A 15,358-nucleotide genomic window follows, 5' to 3' on the forward strand; every position below is an offset into this window, starting at 1 on the left:
CATAATCCAGAAAAAATGCATTGAAGAAATGCACAAAACAGCTGAACATGGCAACAAGCCTCAAAAACTATGAGCGTTTTTCCATCCGGAACCGGGAACGGAAGGTAGACTCAGTTCTCTGAAACCTCGCTCTTCCGTCTATCCTGAGAATTCAGGCGAGTTAGCTCACACCTGCTGCCCCACATATATGCAGACATCCGTCAGGTGGCCAGGGCATCCACAAAGGCCTTGGCCTTCTCCACCAAATCAAAGTTGTGCACTTGCACTGCATGCCAAATCCTCAGGTGTGCTGGGAATAGCAAAGCAAATTTTAGGCCCCTGTTATGTAACGTAGAGCAGATCTGTGAGAAACTCCATCTGCTCGCTGAGACAGAGGCAGAGAAATCCTGAAATATGCGAATGGAGTGTGATTGGTACTTTAAATCCATTTTCTGACGCGATGCCCTCCATATTTCCGTTTTGTGCGCCGAATTTAAATTTTTTGCGATAACCAGCCTCAGCCAGTCCACATTCTGCTGCTTCATGCCCAGCCCGTGGGCCCTCTCCACCACTAGTTTTCCCTGAAGATGCGGCAGGGCCAATGCCTCTGGGAGCCAGGTTTCCAGCACAGAGCATAGGGACCGGTCCTCCAGGCTCTCTGGGAACCCCAGAAAGCGAAGATTATCTCTGCGCGCTCTATTCTCTAAGTCTGTAACTTTCTCTGTCAGGGTCTGGATCGTGGCAGCTTGCGCCACCATCTTGTCTGTACTAACAGTGCCTGCATCCTCTAGGGCTGATATACGATCCTCATTAGCAGTCAATCGCGGCGGCAAGAGTATCCCACACCTCCCCCAGCAGATCAGTAAGTCCAGTCCACCTTTCATCAATGGCCTCCTGGATCGCCTCCTTGATATCGTCGATCGTTAATGGCATCGGGGGGGAGCTGGACTCACCACTAGGCGCGGTCGCCATTTTGTCCTCGGCCACCCTCGTTTTCTCCTTCTCTTTTTTAGCGTTTTTGGAGGCCATCAGCATCGCCTTTTTCGCCTGCAAATGAAACACGGATATAAGCCTTGTCTCCTGAAGCAGCGGGTGCCCTGTTTAAAAGTTAATAGGCGGTCTGTTGAAGCGCGATCGCTGTGACGGGCCCGGAGCTGAGCTGAAACAAGTCCGCCCCGCTAGCACAACACGTGACTCTCCTACTACTTTTCTTATTATTGGAACCTCACTGTCGGGTTGCCCTAATTCTAATGCATTATAGGTGGGCCTGAGCCTACTGGCCAGAGCCCACCCCACGAAGAACGGAGGCCCGATGAGAAAGGGAGGGAAGGGAACGAGGGGGGGCGTGGAGAGGCTGGTGGGAGCGACGGCACGCGATTCGGGAGCTGACAAACACCATCCTACAGGCATGGGAGCAGGATGGCGGGCGCTAAGACCTACCACGAGTTGCCTCAGTACGAGGGAGCATCAGCGGCACAGGCCAATGACGTCATCACCCCTTTAAAGGGCCGCGACAGAGGACGGGGAGCCCTCTTTTCGATTTCATGCCGGCAAAAAGAACCCACCCACCCTCCCCCGGACTACGTTAGAGTGTAAAGGCGGGAATAAGTTCAAAGAGCGGGGCGCGAACTGTGGAATAACGCTGTGAATTCTGTGAACTTTGTAATATTATCACGTATAGATAGCGTCATTATGGTGATACATTGTTCTGAAATCTGTCACAGCTGAGAGGGAGGGAGCGGTTACCCGGGCCGGTTGGGCTTATTGCAAGTGGTGCCGGTGACATCACAGGACGGCTTGGTAGCCGATCAGCACCTTGGGTGGCACAAAAAGGTGGGGGCGCAGAATGTGCCGATGGTCGGGGCCCCCTTGCTGGCGGACAAGGCGGGGGGGGGGGCCCATTGAGAAGGCTGCCTTGCTTGGTCTCCATGGCGGGCAGCAGTGGATCCATTATACCGGCTCGGGTACCCAAGGAAGTTTATTCATGATGTGTTAAATAAAAGCTGCGGCCTTATTATACCAACAACAGTTTCTGCATTTTATATGTGTCACAAAAATGAATGTATACATTTTGTCTGGGGTACTGAATGGGCCAGAAGGCAGGGACGCCCATGTGGGTAAGTGGCGGCTGCTAGGGTTAATTAGTATCCTTTGAAGATACCTCTCTCCGAACCATGCGCTGCTGAGCGACTGTCGGCTTTCCCCTTTGTTCTAGTTTAAAAGCTGCTCTATCTCCTTTTTAAAGGTTAGCGCCAGCAGTCTGGTTCCACCCTGGTTAAGGTGGAGCCCATCCCTTCGGAAGAGACTCCCCCTTCCCCAAAAGGTTCCCCAGTTCCTAACAAAACTGAATCCCTCTTCCTTGCACCATCGTCTCATCCACGCATTGAGACTCCGGAGCTCTGCCTGCCTCTGGTGACCTGCGCGTGGAACAGGGAGCATTTCAGAGAATGCTACCCTGGAGGGTTCTGGATTTAATCTTTCTACCTAAGAGCCTAAATTGGGCTTCCAGAACCTCCCTCCCACATTTTCCTATGTCGTTGGTGCCCACGTGTACCACGACAGCCGGCTCCTCCCCAGCACTGTCTACAATCCTATCTAGGTGACGCGTGAAGTCCGCCACCTTCGCACCAGGTAGGCATGTTACCAGGCGATCCTCACGCCCATCAGCCACCCAGCTATCTACATTCCTAATAATCGAATCACCAACTATGACGGCCGACCTAACCCTTCCTTCCTGGGCAGTAGGCCTTGGGGAGATATCCTTAGTGCGAAAGGACAGTGCATCACCTAGAGAGCAGGTCCTTGCTACAGGATCCTTTCCTGCTGCACCCAGTTGATGCTCTCCAATCATGAGACCTTCTTCCTCCAAGGCAGAACCAGGGCTGCCAGTCTGAAGTTGGGACTTGGCTACTATGTCCCTGAAGGTGTCATCTATATACCTCTCTGTCTGCCTCAGCTCCTCCAGGTCTGCCACTCTAGCCTCCAGAGATCGGACTAATTCTCTGAGAGCCAGGAGCTCTTTGCATCGCATGCACATGTACAATTTCTCACCAGCGGGTAAAAAATAATTCATGTGACACTCGATGCAAAAGACTGGGAAACCCCCCTTTTGCTGCTGGACTGCTGCCTTCATCTCAAATTTGTTCAGATCCTACTTAAGTTTTATGTTGCTATGGGAGTAGGAATGTGTCTAATTAATGTCCTTTAAATGTATTAGTGAATTCACTATATGTCTAGTAGTGGCCTACAGGGGAATGATCAAACTCTCAATAAGGGTTTATTTTTTTTTTTTTTTAAAGTGGCACATGCCTATAAATTAAAGGATGAGCTGGGGATGGGTGGGCGAGGGTTGGGAAATACAAACAGTCTAACTTCAGTTAGTCAGCAAGAGTGACTCACTGCTCTCTTGATTAACAAATGTTGGTACCTAATCAAACCAAATCACACTACCTCAACACCTTTCCAAGGTGAGTAACTGAACTGAACTTTTCAACCTTTTTACTTAGGTATACACTGCTCCTATCTTATTTCTAGCTTCTGGCTACTTTTATTTTGGGGGGGGGGGGGGGGGGGTTGTATTTTTTTTTGTTTGTTTTTAAATACAAACACTCAGTTCTGCTTACTAGCTGCCTTACAGACTTTTAAAAATAAACACACTAACTACTGCTTACTAGCTGCCTTACTGACTGACCATTTAAAAATACAGTCTAACTTGTTTATTCGCTGCCTTATTGACTATTAAAAGCACAAACACACTAAATAATATTCCCAAATAGTTAACTTTGCCCCAATACTTTTGAAAAAGACAATGTCCCAAGCAAAAACTTACTGATTCCTTTCAGCCACCAACAAGGTGATCCTCTCCTCTCAGTGCTCCCACGTACACAAAGCTGCCATTCACATACCCACACAATCAAGTTTCCTCTCTCACATGGAGCCTCTTCTCATTGTTTAGCCCCATAAGCCTGGCCTCTGCTCTTCAGCCACCGCCAGCCTGGCTTCTGGTGGCAACATGCAGCGTCACTCTGCTTTTCATGCCCCTCAGGGTCTCTCCACTCTTCAGCCACCGCCAGCCTGGCCTCCGGCGGCAGCAAGCAGCATCTCTCTGCTCTTCAGCCACCACTGGCCTGGCCTCCAGCAGGGGCAGCACGCAGCGTCACTCCACTTTTCAGGCCCCGCCGGCCTGGCCTCCAGCAGGGACACACAGAGTCTCTTCGCTTTTCAGCCACCGCTGGCCTGGCTTCTGGCGGTGGCACACAGCATCACTCCACTTTTCAGGCCCCACCGGTCTGGCCTCCAGCGGCAGTACTCAGGGTCTCTCCACTCTTCAGCCACCACCAGCCTGGCTTCCGGTGGCAGCATGCAGCGTTAGTCTGCTATTAACTACATCGGCCCACCGGGGGATGATCGATCCCCTGATAGGCCATTATGCCCCTGAGGAGAAGGGAAGCACACCTGGGACAAGCACACCGGATGAGAATCGCTGCTCTATATTCACACATGCAGATCCATAGACTGTCTTCTCCTCAATGTACACTCTTTACTTACAGTATGTTGCTTCGTCTCAGCTCAAGGTTTGGGCAGTGTAACCCACCAGAGCTGCCTTCCTCCCAGAGACCTCAGGCCTGATGTGGTTATCCCCTACTAGATCCCAGCTCGTATTCCCCAGTCTCTGTTTATGCCCTCTGAGCTCCACCTCACCCGCAGGATCTTGCCCATAGAGCATTTAAAGTGGACCAAGCATCTAGCCTGAATCCTACACAGGTAAATAGGGGAACACTAGAGGCACTGCCTCACAGTGGCCTTGAGCATCATTAGAAAAATGCTGAAAATCAAAATTTAGCAAAATACCTCATGCTGGTCACACACACAGAACTCACAACAAAACCCTCATCAAATATAGAAGATGTAACAACATCTTATGAACAGAAATATACAAACAAAAACTGAACTCTTATCCACTCCCCTCCTGTTCCGTGCAAGACAGGAAGCCAGGGCTAAATAACAAGGAGAAGCTGAATTAGGGAGCAGAGTGGCTCTTCCTTGCTGCCTGAGATTAGGGGACCTGGCTAATAGATTCATTGGGACAGAACCTTGCGTACTCATGCATAATAAAACCCCTGGTGCCACCCGCAAAAATGCTGTTCTCTAGGTGATTGTCTAAGTTTCCTTATGGTAGAGCCGGTTCTGAATGGGAGCATCTCTTTCTCTTCAAAACAAACTTAAGGGAATGCAGTTTCAAGATATTGGCTCTTTGGAGATGGTGCAATCTCTGGCTACTCAGGGGGAATAGAAGTTCAGGCACAAAGAGGTAAAAATTACACTTGTTAGAATAAGAAAAGAATAGAGGGAAGCAATTCATCCTGTTTTTTTACTCTAACTTTGGGGTTTTCCATCCAAGATTTATGAAACATACAGAGAGACAACAGCACTCCAAGACACCAAATGTAGGGCAAAGTGGTGAAACAATGCCACAAATTTCTCAAGGCACTGTGAAGAGGCAAAGTAGAATAAACAATGGCATGAGTACCCCAAAGCACCAAAAGAGAGGCAAAGCAGCATGAAACAGCATGAATATTCCAATGCTTTTCTTGGAATGTTTATATTTGTATTTGATAGGTTTTGCATATTATTTATTTAATTTGTACGCTGCTTTGAGTGATTCAGTTTGAACTGAGGAATCAGGATGGTAGAATTTTTCTTACCTGATAATTCTCTTTCCTTGAGTCCTGCTAGGACCAGTCCATCATACTTGTCCCCAGTGTGCACTTCAGGGCCAGTGCAAGGGTATTAGGTGCCCTAGGCGAACCATCTGCCTTGTACCCGCCCCCCCCCCCCCCCTTTCCTTCCCTAGTCCAGGCCTCAGCTCCACCCTCGACCTTATTCACTCAGACAGGCCCTTTCTCTTACACACACTTAGGTTCCTTGTCTCATTCACACAATCACCCTTACATAGGCTCCCTTCCTCTCTCTCACTAACATTGCTCTCTCATACACACACAAACCCTGTCACTCACACACACACACGCACACACATTCAAACAGAGGCACTGCTCATGGCCCGCCGAAACTCTGCTTCTCTTGGCCATGTGCAGGATGGTTGCTGTTCACAGCCTGCCGAGTATCTGCATTTTTTGGCTGTGAGCAGGATGGGTGCTGCTCGCGGCCCTCCAAGACTCTGCTGCTCGCAGCCCACCAAGTCTCTACTCCTCTCAGCTGTGAGTGGGATGGGTTCCACTTGTGGCCCCACATGGCTGCTCTTTGCCACCCCCTAATGGCTGGCACCCTAGGTGACCAACTAGTTTGCCTATTGGAATGCATCAGCCATGATTGTCCCATTCCTCAGATTCTGGAGACAGAGAGCCCATCCCTTTTTCCATGACCTCACTCTGGCCATAGAGTGATCATACACTCTTGTCAGTAGTCTCTGACTCCTGCAGATATGGACAAGTGTAAATAGATTAACAGAGTACTCCCAGAGTCCAGGTGCATCATTAGCCTGGTAGAGTCTATAATGCTCTTGGGGACAACTACCCTTTGGGATAACTTTCCCCAGTGGAGTGGCTTCCCAAGTGAGAACAAATAAAAGGAAAAGAAATACAAAAATGACATAACTAGATAAAAAATTAAGAGAGACAAAGAACACCAAGAACAGTAGCATCAAGATCCCAAGGCACAGAGTACAGAGCAAAGCAACAAGAAACATGGCATCAAGAATCCAAAAACATTGAAGAGATAATTTTCAAAAGTATTTACAAACATAAATCCTGATTTATGCACATAAATTCGTTTTTGAAAATCATCTGGGGGTTCTGCAGGCAAAAGTATGTACATAACTCAATTACACATATACTTTTTCATGTACATTGTAATGAGGATGATAATGCATTCCATGACTCAAAGCTCATCTAGCCCCAAATTCCTCATTATAATCTCATTATCACCAAATCTGATGCTAGACCTCCCACATAATCTTTGCTCAAACTTTGAATCCAATTTATTTATTTACCTGATCTATTCATATAGCTATTTGGTGTGGCCTTCTTTCCATATTGGATGACTCAAGCCCTTAGATTAGGGGTAGGTAATTCCGGTCCTCAAGGGCTACAAGCCCGTCAGGTTTTCAGGATATCCCTAATGAATATGCATGAGAGAGATTTGTATGCACCCTGCTCAGTTGTATGCAAATCTATTTCATACATATTCATTTGGGATATCCTGAAAACCTGGCTGGTTTGCAGCCCTCGAGGATCAGAATTGTTCACCCCTGTTTTAGATAGTAACTGAAAGTTCCTTTTGTATGCCAAAAATGTGAATGAGAAGGGTGTCTGGGTTTAGTTCATATGTTTTGTAAGAAAAGTCAATTCAACACAAATTTCACTATTTGCTTAGAACAGAGGGAATTGATGTAAATGAAACAGGAATTACACTGATTCCTCTTGATACTGGGTGGCTTGATTAAATTCACTCGTAATAGCTCATCAAACATCACTCATTATATAATGTGGTCTTTCTTATGGTCCCACATTTTAAAGTTTCTGTTCCTCATTTTTAATCTCAGAAATTAAGAGATATAACTGGCATTATTAAAAAGTAAATTAATTATAGATTAATTCTTTCATTCTCACACTATTACTTTCCTTTTATTTCACTTACCCTGAAGTGGTTGTCTCGGATTGACCCTTTAGCCATGTACATCCTACTGTTGTCACTTCTTAGCAGTTCATAGAAAGGTTCCTCCAGAGAGAAGCTATCAATGAGATCACAGCCAACATAGAGGTTATAATTCTCCCCCATCACTTGCACTGTGATATTCTTCCATTGTGAGTCTGCTAAATCAACATCCTCCAAAGATATTACATTCTGGAAGCCATCTGCCCAATAAATAAGGTCCAAAGTATTAGCTCGTCCATTAGAAACAAGCTCAAATTGTCTTTGAGAGATTCCGGGTCCTTCCAGAGCAAGGATAGTACCCCTGGATTTCCTGTCCTGTTTCAAAGTAGCTGTAAGAATAAAACCCTCATTCTGCTGAATCAATGAGACAATCTGTTTAAGTGCCTCTGTATTTACTGAAGGAATATGGTCAAACCGAAGAAAACGAAATGCTGGGGTTAATGAGTCTGTACCCCGGAACAATTTAGCTCCAATTATATTCCGATTTATGTTGCTGATTTTAAATAAGTCAAAAGTAATCTCATCTTCTTTGTCACCATCTGAAAACATTTAGAAGACAATGATATCATTAAACACAAAAGTTGAAATTAAATCAAGTAAACATTGAGGGCAATAATCACATTTTTTATATATTAACATAGTAATATAGTAAATGACGGCAGATAAAGACCAAAGTGGGCCATCCAGTCTGCCCAGCAAGGTGTTCAGAGTTGTAACTACTGCTCCATGCTGGTTACCACCTCACCTTCTAATTCAATAGTTATAACTGCCACTCTGTACAGGTTACTTCCTTACAGAAAAGTTATCATGTTACCAGTGTTTTATCTTCTTGCCTCTAAGGATAATCTGCATTTATCCCATGATATCTTCTGAATTCTATCTTCCTGGAGTTTATATCATGACCCCCTAGTTCTACAGCTTTCTTTCCATTTGAAAAGGTTGTCTGTTATTCATTTTTAATAATTTTCAGGTATTTAAAATGACGTAGTGTGGTTGCTGTGGTTTACTTTCTGAACAAGTTAAAGAGTATTGAAACACTACCACCTAACATATTCCTAGTGCCAATGGATATAGATTTACTACACAGCGACATTCCCATGCAGATGGCATAACTGCGAGTAACAAATTTCTAAAGATATCTACCTGGACCAATTCTGATACACAATTACTTCGGTTTTAGTAATGACATTTATCTATAAACTATGAGCACTACCATAGAAAGCAGGATGGCACCACAGTATGTCAACCTTTATATGGCAAAACTAAAAGACATTTTTTAATAAACTTCAGAGTAGACCCTTCAAATATTACCAATACATTGACATTTTTATTATTTGCAAAAAGGGAGAAGAGACTCAAACAATTTTACAATTACTTTAATGCATTCCATCTTTCAATCAGATTCAAAATGGACTATCCTATAGAAAGAATTAACTTTTTGGATGCCACAGTTTCTATCAACAATGGCTATCTACAACATCTATATACAAGAAACCTATAGATACAGTTACCTTCCAGCTTCTACCCTTTGTATACAAAAAATCCATTATACACAATCAAGACACATGGTATCACTATATACATCAGGGGTGCTCAAACCAGTCCTATGGGCCCTGCCAGCCAGTCGGGTTTTCAGGAAATCCCTAATGAATATGCATGATAAATATTTGCATACACAAGAGGTAGTGCATGCAAATGCATCTAATGCATATTCATTTGGGATATCCTGAAAACCCAACTGGCGGGGGGGGGGGGAGGCACATAAGACTGGTTTGAGCAAACCCTGATACAGTATACTCTGATTCAAAAGACAGGGATAAACACCTCAAAGTCCTGACTGAATCCTTCAAACAAAAAGGCTACATCCCTAAAATCATTTTCAGAAAGATTGCTTATTTATGTAAAACATCCAGGACAAATCTACTGCAATACAAAGAAAGGAAAACCACAGAGCGAATATTCCTTATAGTTACATACAACCCAAAGCAGAAAAAACTAAAAAAATGTAAAAGACCTACACCTCTTGGAAAATGAATCACTGAAAGAATATTCCCTGCTCTACCAGTATTGGCCTTTAGACAACTACCTAATCTGAAGCAGAGATTTGTAAAATGTCTGCTTCAGAATGGCGCGATAGCCTTTGCTTCAAAATGGCGCCGAAGCCTTTGCCCTTACTATGTCACAGGGGCTACCGGTGCCATTGGTCGGCCCCTGCATGGCCCGAGTGCAGGAGATCGCTCCAGGACCCCCGCTGGACCACCAGGGACTTTTGGCAAGTCTTGGGAAGGTCAGGAGGGTGGGGGGTTGTAGTTAATTAAATTTAAAGGGTTGGGATGGAGTTTTTGTTTTTTAAACTTTAATGGGAAACGAATACCATATGTAACTAATGGACGAATCGGGGTCCCCCAAAAACGGATGCAACGGATTTGGGTCCCGACGAGTACAAATACCAAATCCGATGAATCCATCCCTGCTGCACATCCCTAATACATATTTAACATATTAATAATATCAAAAGCTAATTTGAACTACTCTTGCTTTCTTGCTATAGTAGAATTCTTTAAAACCAAGTTTCTACTTTAATTTCTATCAATATTCATATTTTTTTTTTGTTTTAATCTGTTTTTATTTGCAAGCCGTAAAAACAAGACATTATACAAAATGAAGTCAAACAACGGTTCGCAACCATTATACAGCAACAATGTACAAACTAATTAGACCATAACAGGATTTAATAAAGGGTAATAATGTACACCTGCCTCAGATCAGGTATTTTTTTTTATCATGCACAGAAAGTCTTAAAATCCCCCATGCTAACCAGCTCTTTTAGTTGTTCCACACACAGAATGAAGGGGCTGCTGTTCTCCAAAGGACTCCTTCCCTTCCCTCACACACAGTATGAAAATCAACACCCCCACATGCTTCGATCCCTCCTTGTTCTCCCACATAGTTACAGAAGACGACATATGTGTTGATGCCCACTTTCATACCCCTGATACAACGTGGCTGCTCTTGGCAAGTCTTACCCTGTCTACTTCATGAGAAAAGGTGAGAGCAAAATGGGGCAGGAGGTCAGTTGGTGCCATTTTTCTAGCAACATTGCAACAGAAAGGAATAGTGTTATATCTTTCCCTACTCAGTCTTTTATGGTTTGTCTGCTGTTTTTGTGTTTTTGATTATTTATTTTTTAATTTTATATTTTAATTGACCTACTTTACTTTTACTGCTTTTAATAACTAACTTATTTCATACTTTTTAACAGAGTTAGTTATTACTATTTTATAAATGTATTGTATTTATTATATGTTTTAAACCCTGTAAACCGTTGTGAAGGCACATCTGATGTGACAGTATAGAAATACAATAAACTAAACTAAACTACTCTTCTTCAGCACCTTTTTTGATGAAGTAGACAGAGGTAGGGCTTGCTGGAGAGAGGAAGGAAAGATGATCAGGGTTAGTCAGGGTGTGTGGCCCCTTCACTTGTTGGCTGAAGTTGGTAGGAGGGAATCATAGCATGAAGCCCCTTCTGTATCTGTAAGGTAATGGCAGAAGGATTAGGCCGTATGGTCCCTTGATCTTTGGAAGGAGGTATTGGGGTAGATAGGGGGTCTTTCAGGGGATAGAAGCACCTTCTTTGGTATGCAGGGAGGGTAGACATGTAAAACGTTTGTAAATTGTAATAAAAAGTCTAGTGCACCTTGGTTTACTTCACAATTAATAGATCTAAAATGGTCATTAAGGCACCACGAGCGACGTTGGTGAAAAAATCTGCTCATTGAACATAAGAATACATACATGGCCTTTCTGGCCAAGTATGAAAACAAATTGACAAAGCAAAAAAACCCTTATTATTCAGAAAAAATTCAGCAAGCCATTGGAAACCCCTAGGGTTCTACTTAACATTGTTAAATCTTAGATGTCCTCAACTAAGAACTCCTTTCACAAAATTGATAACACCCGTTTGTAATAATTGTCTGCATTACTTTAGGGAGAAAATAAACAACTTTGCTGAATTTTCTCATCTTCCCCTACTGAAACCTCCTTACACCTGGAATACTTTTCAAGAGATTGGCTCACTGACTATCTCTCAGGTTTTGTCAAAAATGAAATCTTCATCTATCCCATTACACCCTTGTCCAACACATTTTTCTTTATCTCCAGTGGTAAACCTATCTCTTAATACAGGTGTGTTTCCGAATACATTGAAACAAACATCAATTTTACCTATTCCGAAAAGAAAATCATCGACTTGACTGATTTTTCTAACTTTTACCCAGTTGCCTCTTTACAACTTTAGCAAAAATGATAGAATCACTGGTTCTATTCCAGCTGACAGATTATATAAATGAGAATTCCATATTACATCCGAATCAACACTGTTTTAGGCAAGGTCACAGCACATAAACATTGGTGCATAGAATTCAACTTGGTACTTCATTCCCTCTGGTGCTCTACAAAGCTCTTTACTTTCTACTGTACTTTTCAACATATATCCTCTTACACTCTGTCGCCTTCTCTCTGGTCTGGGAGTAGATTTTAGAATTTAAGCTAATGATATACAATTCTTCCTTCCTTACAATGTTTCTTGGGAAAAAAATCATACTCTTGGTCAGTCTTTGTATAAATCCATGAACATTTGGCTATCATAATCGGTTTTTTTTTTGGGTTTTTTTTCAGTTTAAAAACTGAACTCATACATTTAACAACTACTCCAAATTCATCACATTACCTGCCTGGCATTTTGAAAGTTGATGGTCACTCAATATCAATCACACAAAAGGCCCAAAATCTTGGCATAACCCTTGATGCTCAATTACTGATGAATCATCAGATATCTGCAGTTATTAAATAATCTTTCTTTAAAATTCAGTTACTGAAGAAGCTAAAACCACTCCTTGACATCGAGAACTTTTGCTCGGTTCTACAAGCACTGATTCTTACTGGTTTAGACTATTGCAATGCTCTTTATATTGGTCTCTCAACTAATTCTATCCCCCAGCTTCAACTAATTCAGAATTCAGCTTCCCGTATACTAATGAATTCTACTCGTCGTGAACATATCATGGTTATCCTTCACTCTTTACACTGGTTACCTATATCATTTCATATGCAATATAAAATTATCTCCAGGATTCACCATCTAATTTACAATAACCGTTCTATCTGATTATACTCATCACTACGCATTTATAAATATAACAGACATTTACGCTCAGCAAACAAAAACCTCATAGACATCCCTGCCACTAAAATTGCCAGACTTGATCTCACCAGAAAGGGCGCCTTCTCAATCGCAGGCCCAACCCTCTGGAATACTTTACCCAACCCCCTCAATTAACATCAGATATCAAAGATTTTAAGAAAAATCAGAAAACCTACCTGTTCAAAAAAGCATTTGATAACTCAGGTTAATATCTTTGTCATTGTTGCACGCGCTGCCTGTGGTCGGCCCGCGGGCGGCTCTGCTCACCTCACTCACATACAGACAGGCACCAGCACAGTCTCCTCCACAATGGCAGCCAGTCATTGCCGACCCCAGCGCTTCGTGTCAGCATTCTCCGGTCCCTCCACCTCGCGGGCCAGCCTACCCGCCTCACGCTGAGGCTCAGCGTCCTCCCTGGCTGGGCCCTTTAAGAGGCTGCGCGGATCCCACAGCCTCTTAAAGGGCCCGCGGCGGGAAACTGCTCCGCAGCACCAGATGATGACATCACTTGAGCTCAATACATAAGGCGAGGTCCTTCCCCCAGAACCTTGCCTTGGCAATCGGGTCGTCACATGCTGTGTGAGCTAGTTTGCCGTCCTCGTTCTGTGCCTGTTCCTGTGTTCTTGTGCTTGTTCCAGTGTTCCTACTGGATTGAAGCACAACCCTATGTGGGGCAGAAAAGCAGGAATAATGTGAAGAAAAACACAACTAGCACTCGAGTCAGACACTAGGGGGTGCTAGAGAGGGCTAGAAGGACTACAACTCCCAAGCTCTTAGAGGCTCAGTATGACCCGTGGATAAGGGAGGAAACAAAGCAGCCATCTGAGCACAATGAAAATGAATTAGACAGACCGGAACCGATGGTGATCGAAGAGGAGGGTGTGCCGGAGTGGTGGAGCTGGCCTAAAAAGCCTGGCTCTTCAGAGCAAGAGGAGAGTGACATGGACATAGGTACTCTAATCGAGGAATCCTCTTTATCCAGCATGGAGATAGAGTAAGTGACCTGGTTGGAGGATGGGGGTATTCCCTACAGGATAAAAGAATGATTTGTTTATGTTTAGGAAACCGTTTAGATGTAACTTGATTTCTGGTTTGGTAAGACCGCTGACTGCAGCCCAACTTTAGGGGAGTAGGGGCGAGTTGTGTAATCCCCTAGGGGGTGGCAGCGGCTGCCTAAAGGGAAAAGCCTAAGTATTACTTTGGTGTTCTGAAGAACAGGAGATATTTTACAAGACCCAGGTGCTGGACTGGGAGAAAGGTAGCAAAAAGGACTTTTCTGGAACAATATAGACTGTTTATATAACTTATTTTTCCATGTCATTTTGGGGGGAACTTGGCTAACTTTGTTCACTAGCCCAGCTCAAGGACAGGCCCTAACCAGGCTAGGGCAGCAGAGGCCTAATTTGAAGCCTAAGACTTGGAAAGGGCTGCAGAACAGTGCAAAAGGAGCTCAGAGGCCAGAGACAGAAGTGGCGGACCGGTACCGAGGCGGCATGGATCCTTCACAAATGGTGGGAGAAGTGGGATCCTTGAAGTTCGCCCATCCAAGGAGCCTGGATGAGAGGATTGTATGCAAAGGTGCTTACAAACCTTCTTAAGGTAATAGTGAAAAGGGAGAGTGCACGGGGACTCCTGATGGGAGTAGCGGGCATAACGTCGGTGCAGAGCGTGGGAGAAAAAATATAACCTGAAAAAAAAAAAGTGTTATCCAGAATGGAGTTTCTGGTAAGCGGCCAGACACTTGGGGCTTAGGCATTAAGCCAAGGAAAAAAAAACCCCATCATGGCCGCTCAATCCGGGAACTGAGCGGACGGTCTGTTCGCCGTTTTACAACAGCGGAACATCATGGCCGCTCAATCAGGGAACTGAGCAGACCTCTGTTCGCCGTTTTACAACGGCGGAACATCATGGCCGCTCAATCAGGGAACTGAGCAGACCTCTGTTCGCCGTTTTACAACGGCGGAACATCATGGCCGCTCAATCCGGGAACTGAGCGGACGGTCTGTTCGCCGTTTTTACAACAGCGGAACATCATGGCCGCTCAATCAGGGAACTGAGCAGACCTCTGTTCGCCGTTTTACAACGGCGGAACATCATGGCCGCTCAATCAGGGAACTGAGCGGACCTCTGTTCGCCGTTTTACAACGGCGGAACATCATGGCCGCTCAATCAGGGAACTGAGCAGACCTCTGTTCGCCGTTTTACAACGGCGGAACATCATGGCCGCTCAATCAGGGAACTGAGCGGACCTCTGTTCGCCGTTTTACAACGGCGGAACATCATGGCCGCTCAATCCGGGAACTGAGCGGACGGTCTGTTCGCCGTTTTACAACAGCGGAACATCATGGCCGCTCAATCAGGGAACTGAGCAGACCTCTGTTCGCCGTTTTACAACGGCGGAACATCATGGCCGCTCAATCAGGGAACTGAGCAGACCTCTGTTCGCCGTTTTACAACGGCGGAACATCATGGCCGCTCAATCCGGGAACTGAGCGGACG

At 44.6% G+C, this 15,358-nt stretch overlaps 1 protein-coding gene across 1 annotated transcript in view; it reads right to left on the reverse strand.

Annotated features, from left to right (window-relative positions):
- THBS2 (thrombospondin 2) overlaps positions 1-15,358 on the reverse strand; it is a gene marked incomplete in the record, with an annotated part of 874,147 nt that overhangs the window by 754,892 nt on the left and 103,897 nt on the right. Inside the window, 1 exon segment of the mRNA XM_029594286.1 lies at positions 7,636-8,192. Within this exon segment, the coding sequence (XP_029450146.1) occupies positions 7,636-8,192 (557 nt within the window).

Source organism: Rhinatrema bivittatum, chromosome 3 (assembly GCF_901001135.1).
Source record: "Rhinatrema bivittatum chromosome 3, aRhiBiv1.1, whole genome shotgun sequence".
Lineage (NCBI taxonomy): Eukaryota > Metazoa > Chordata > Amphibia > Gymnophiona > Rhinatrematidae > Rhinatrema > Rhinatrema bivittatum.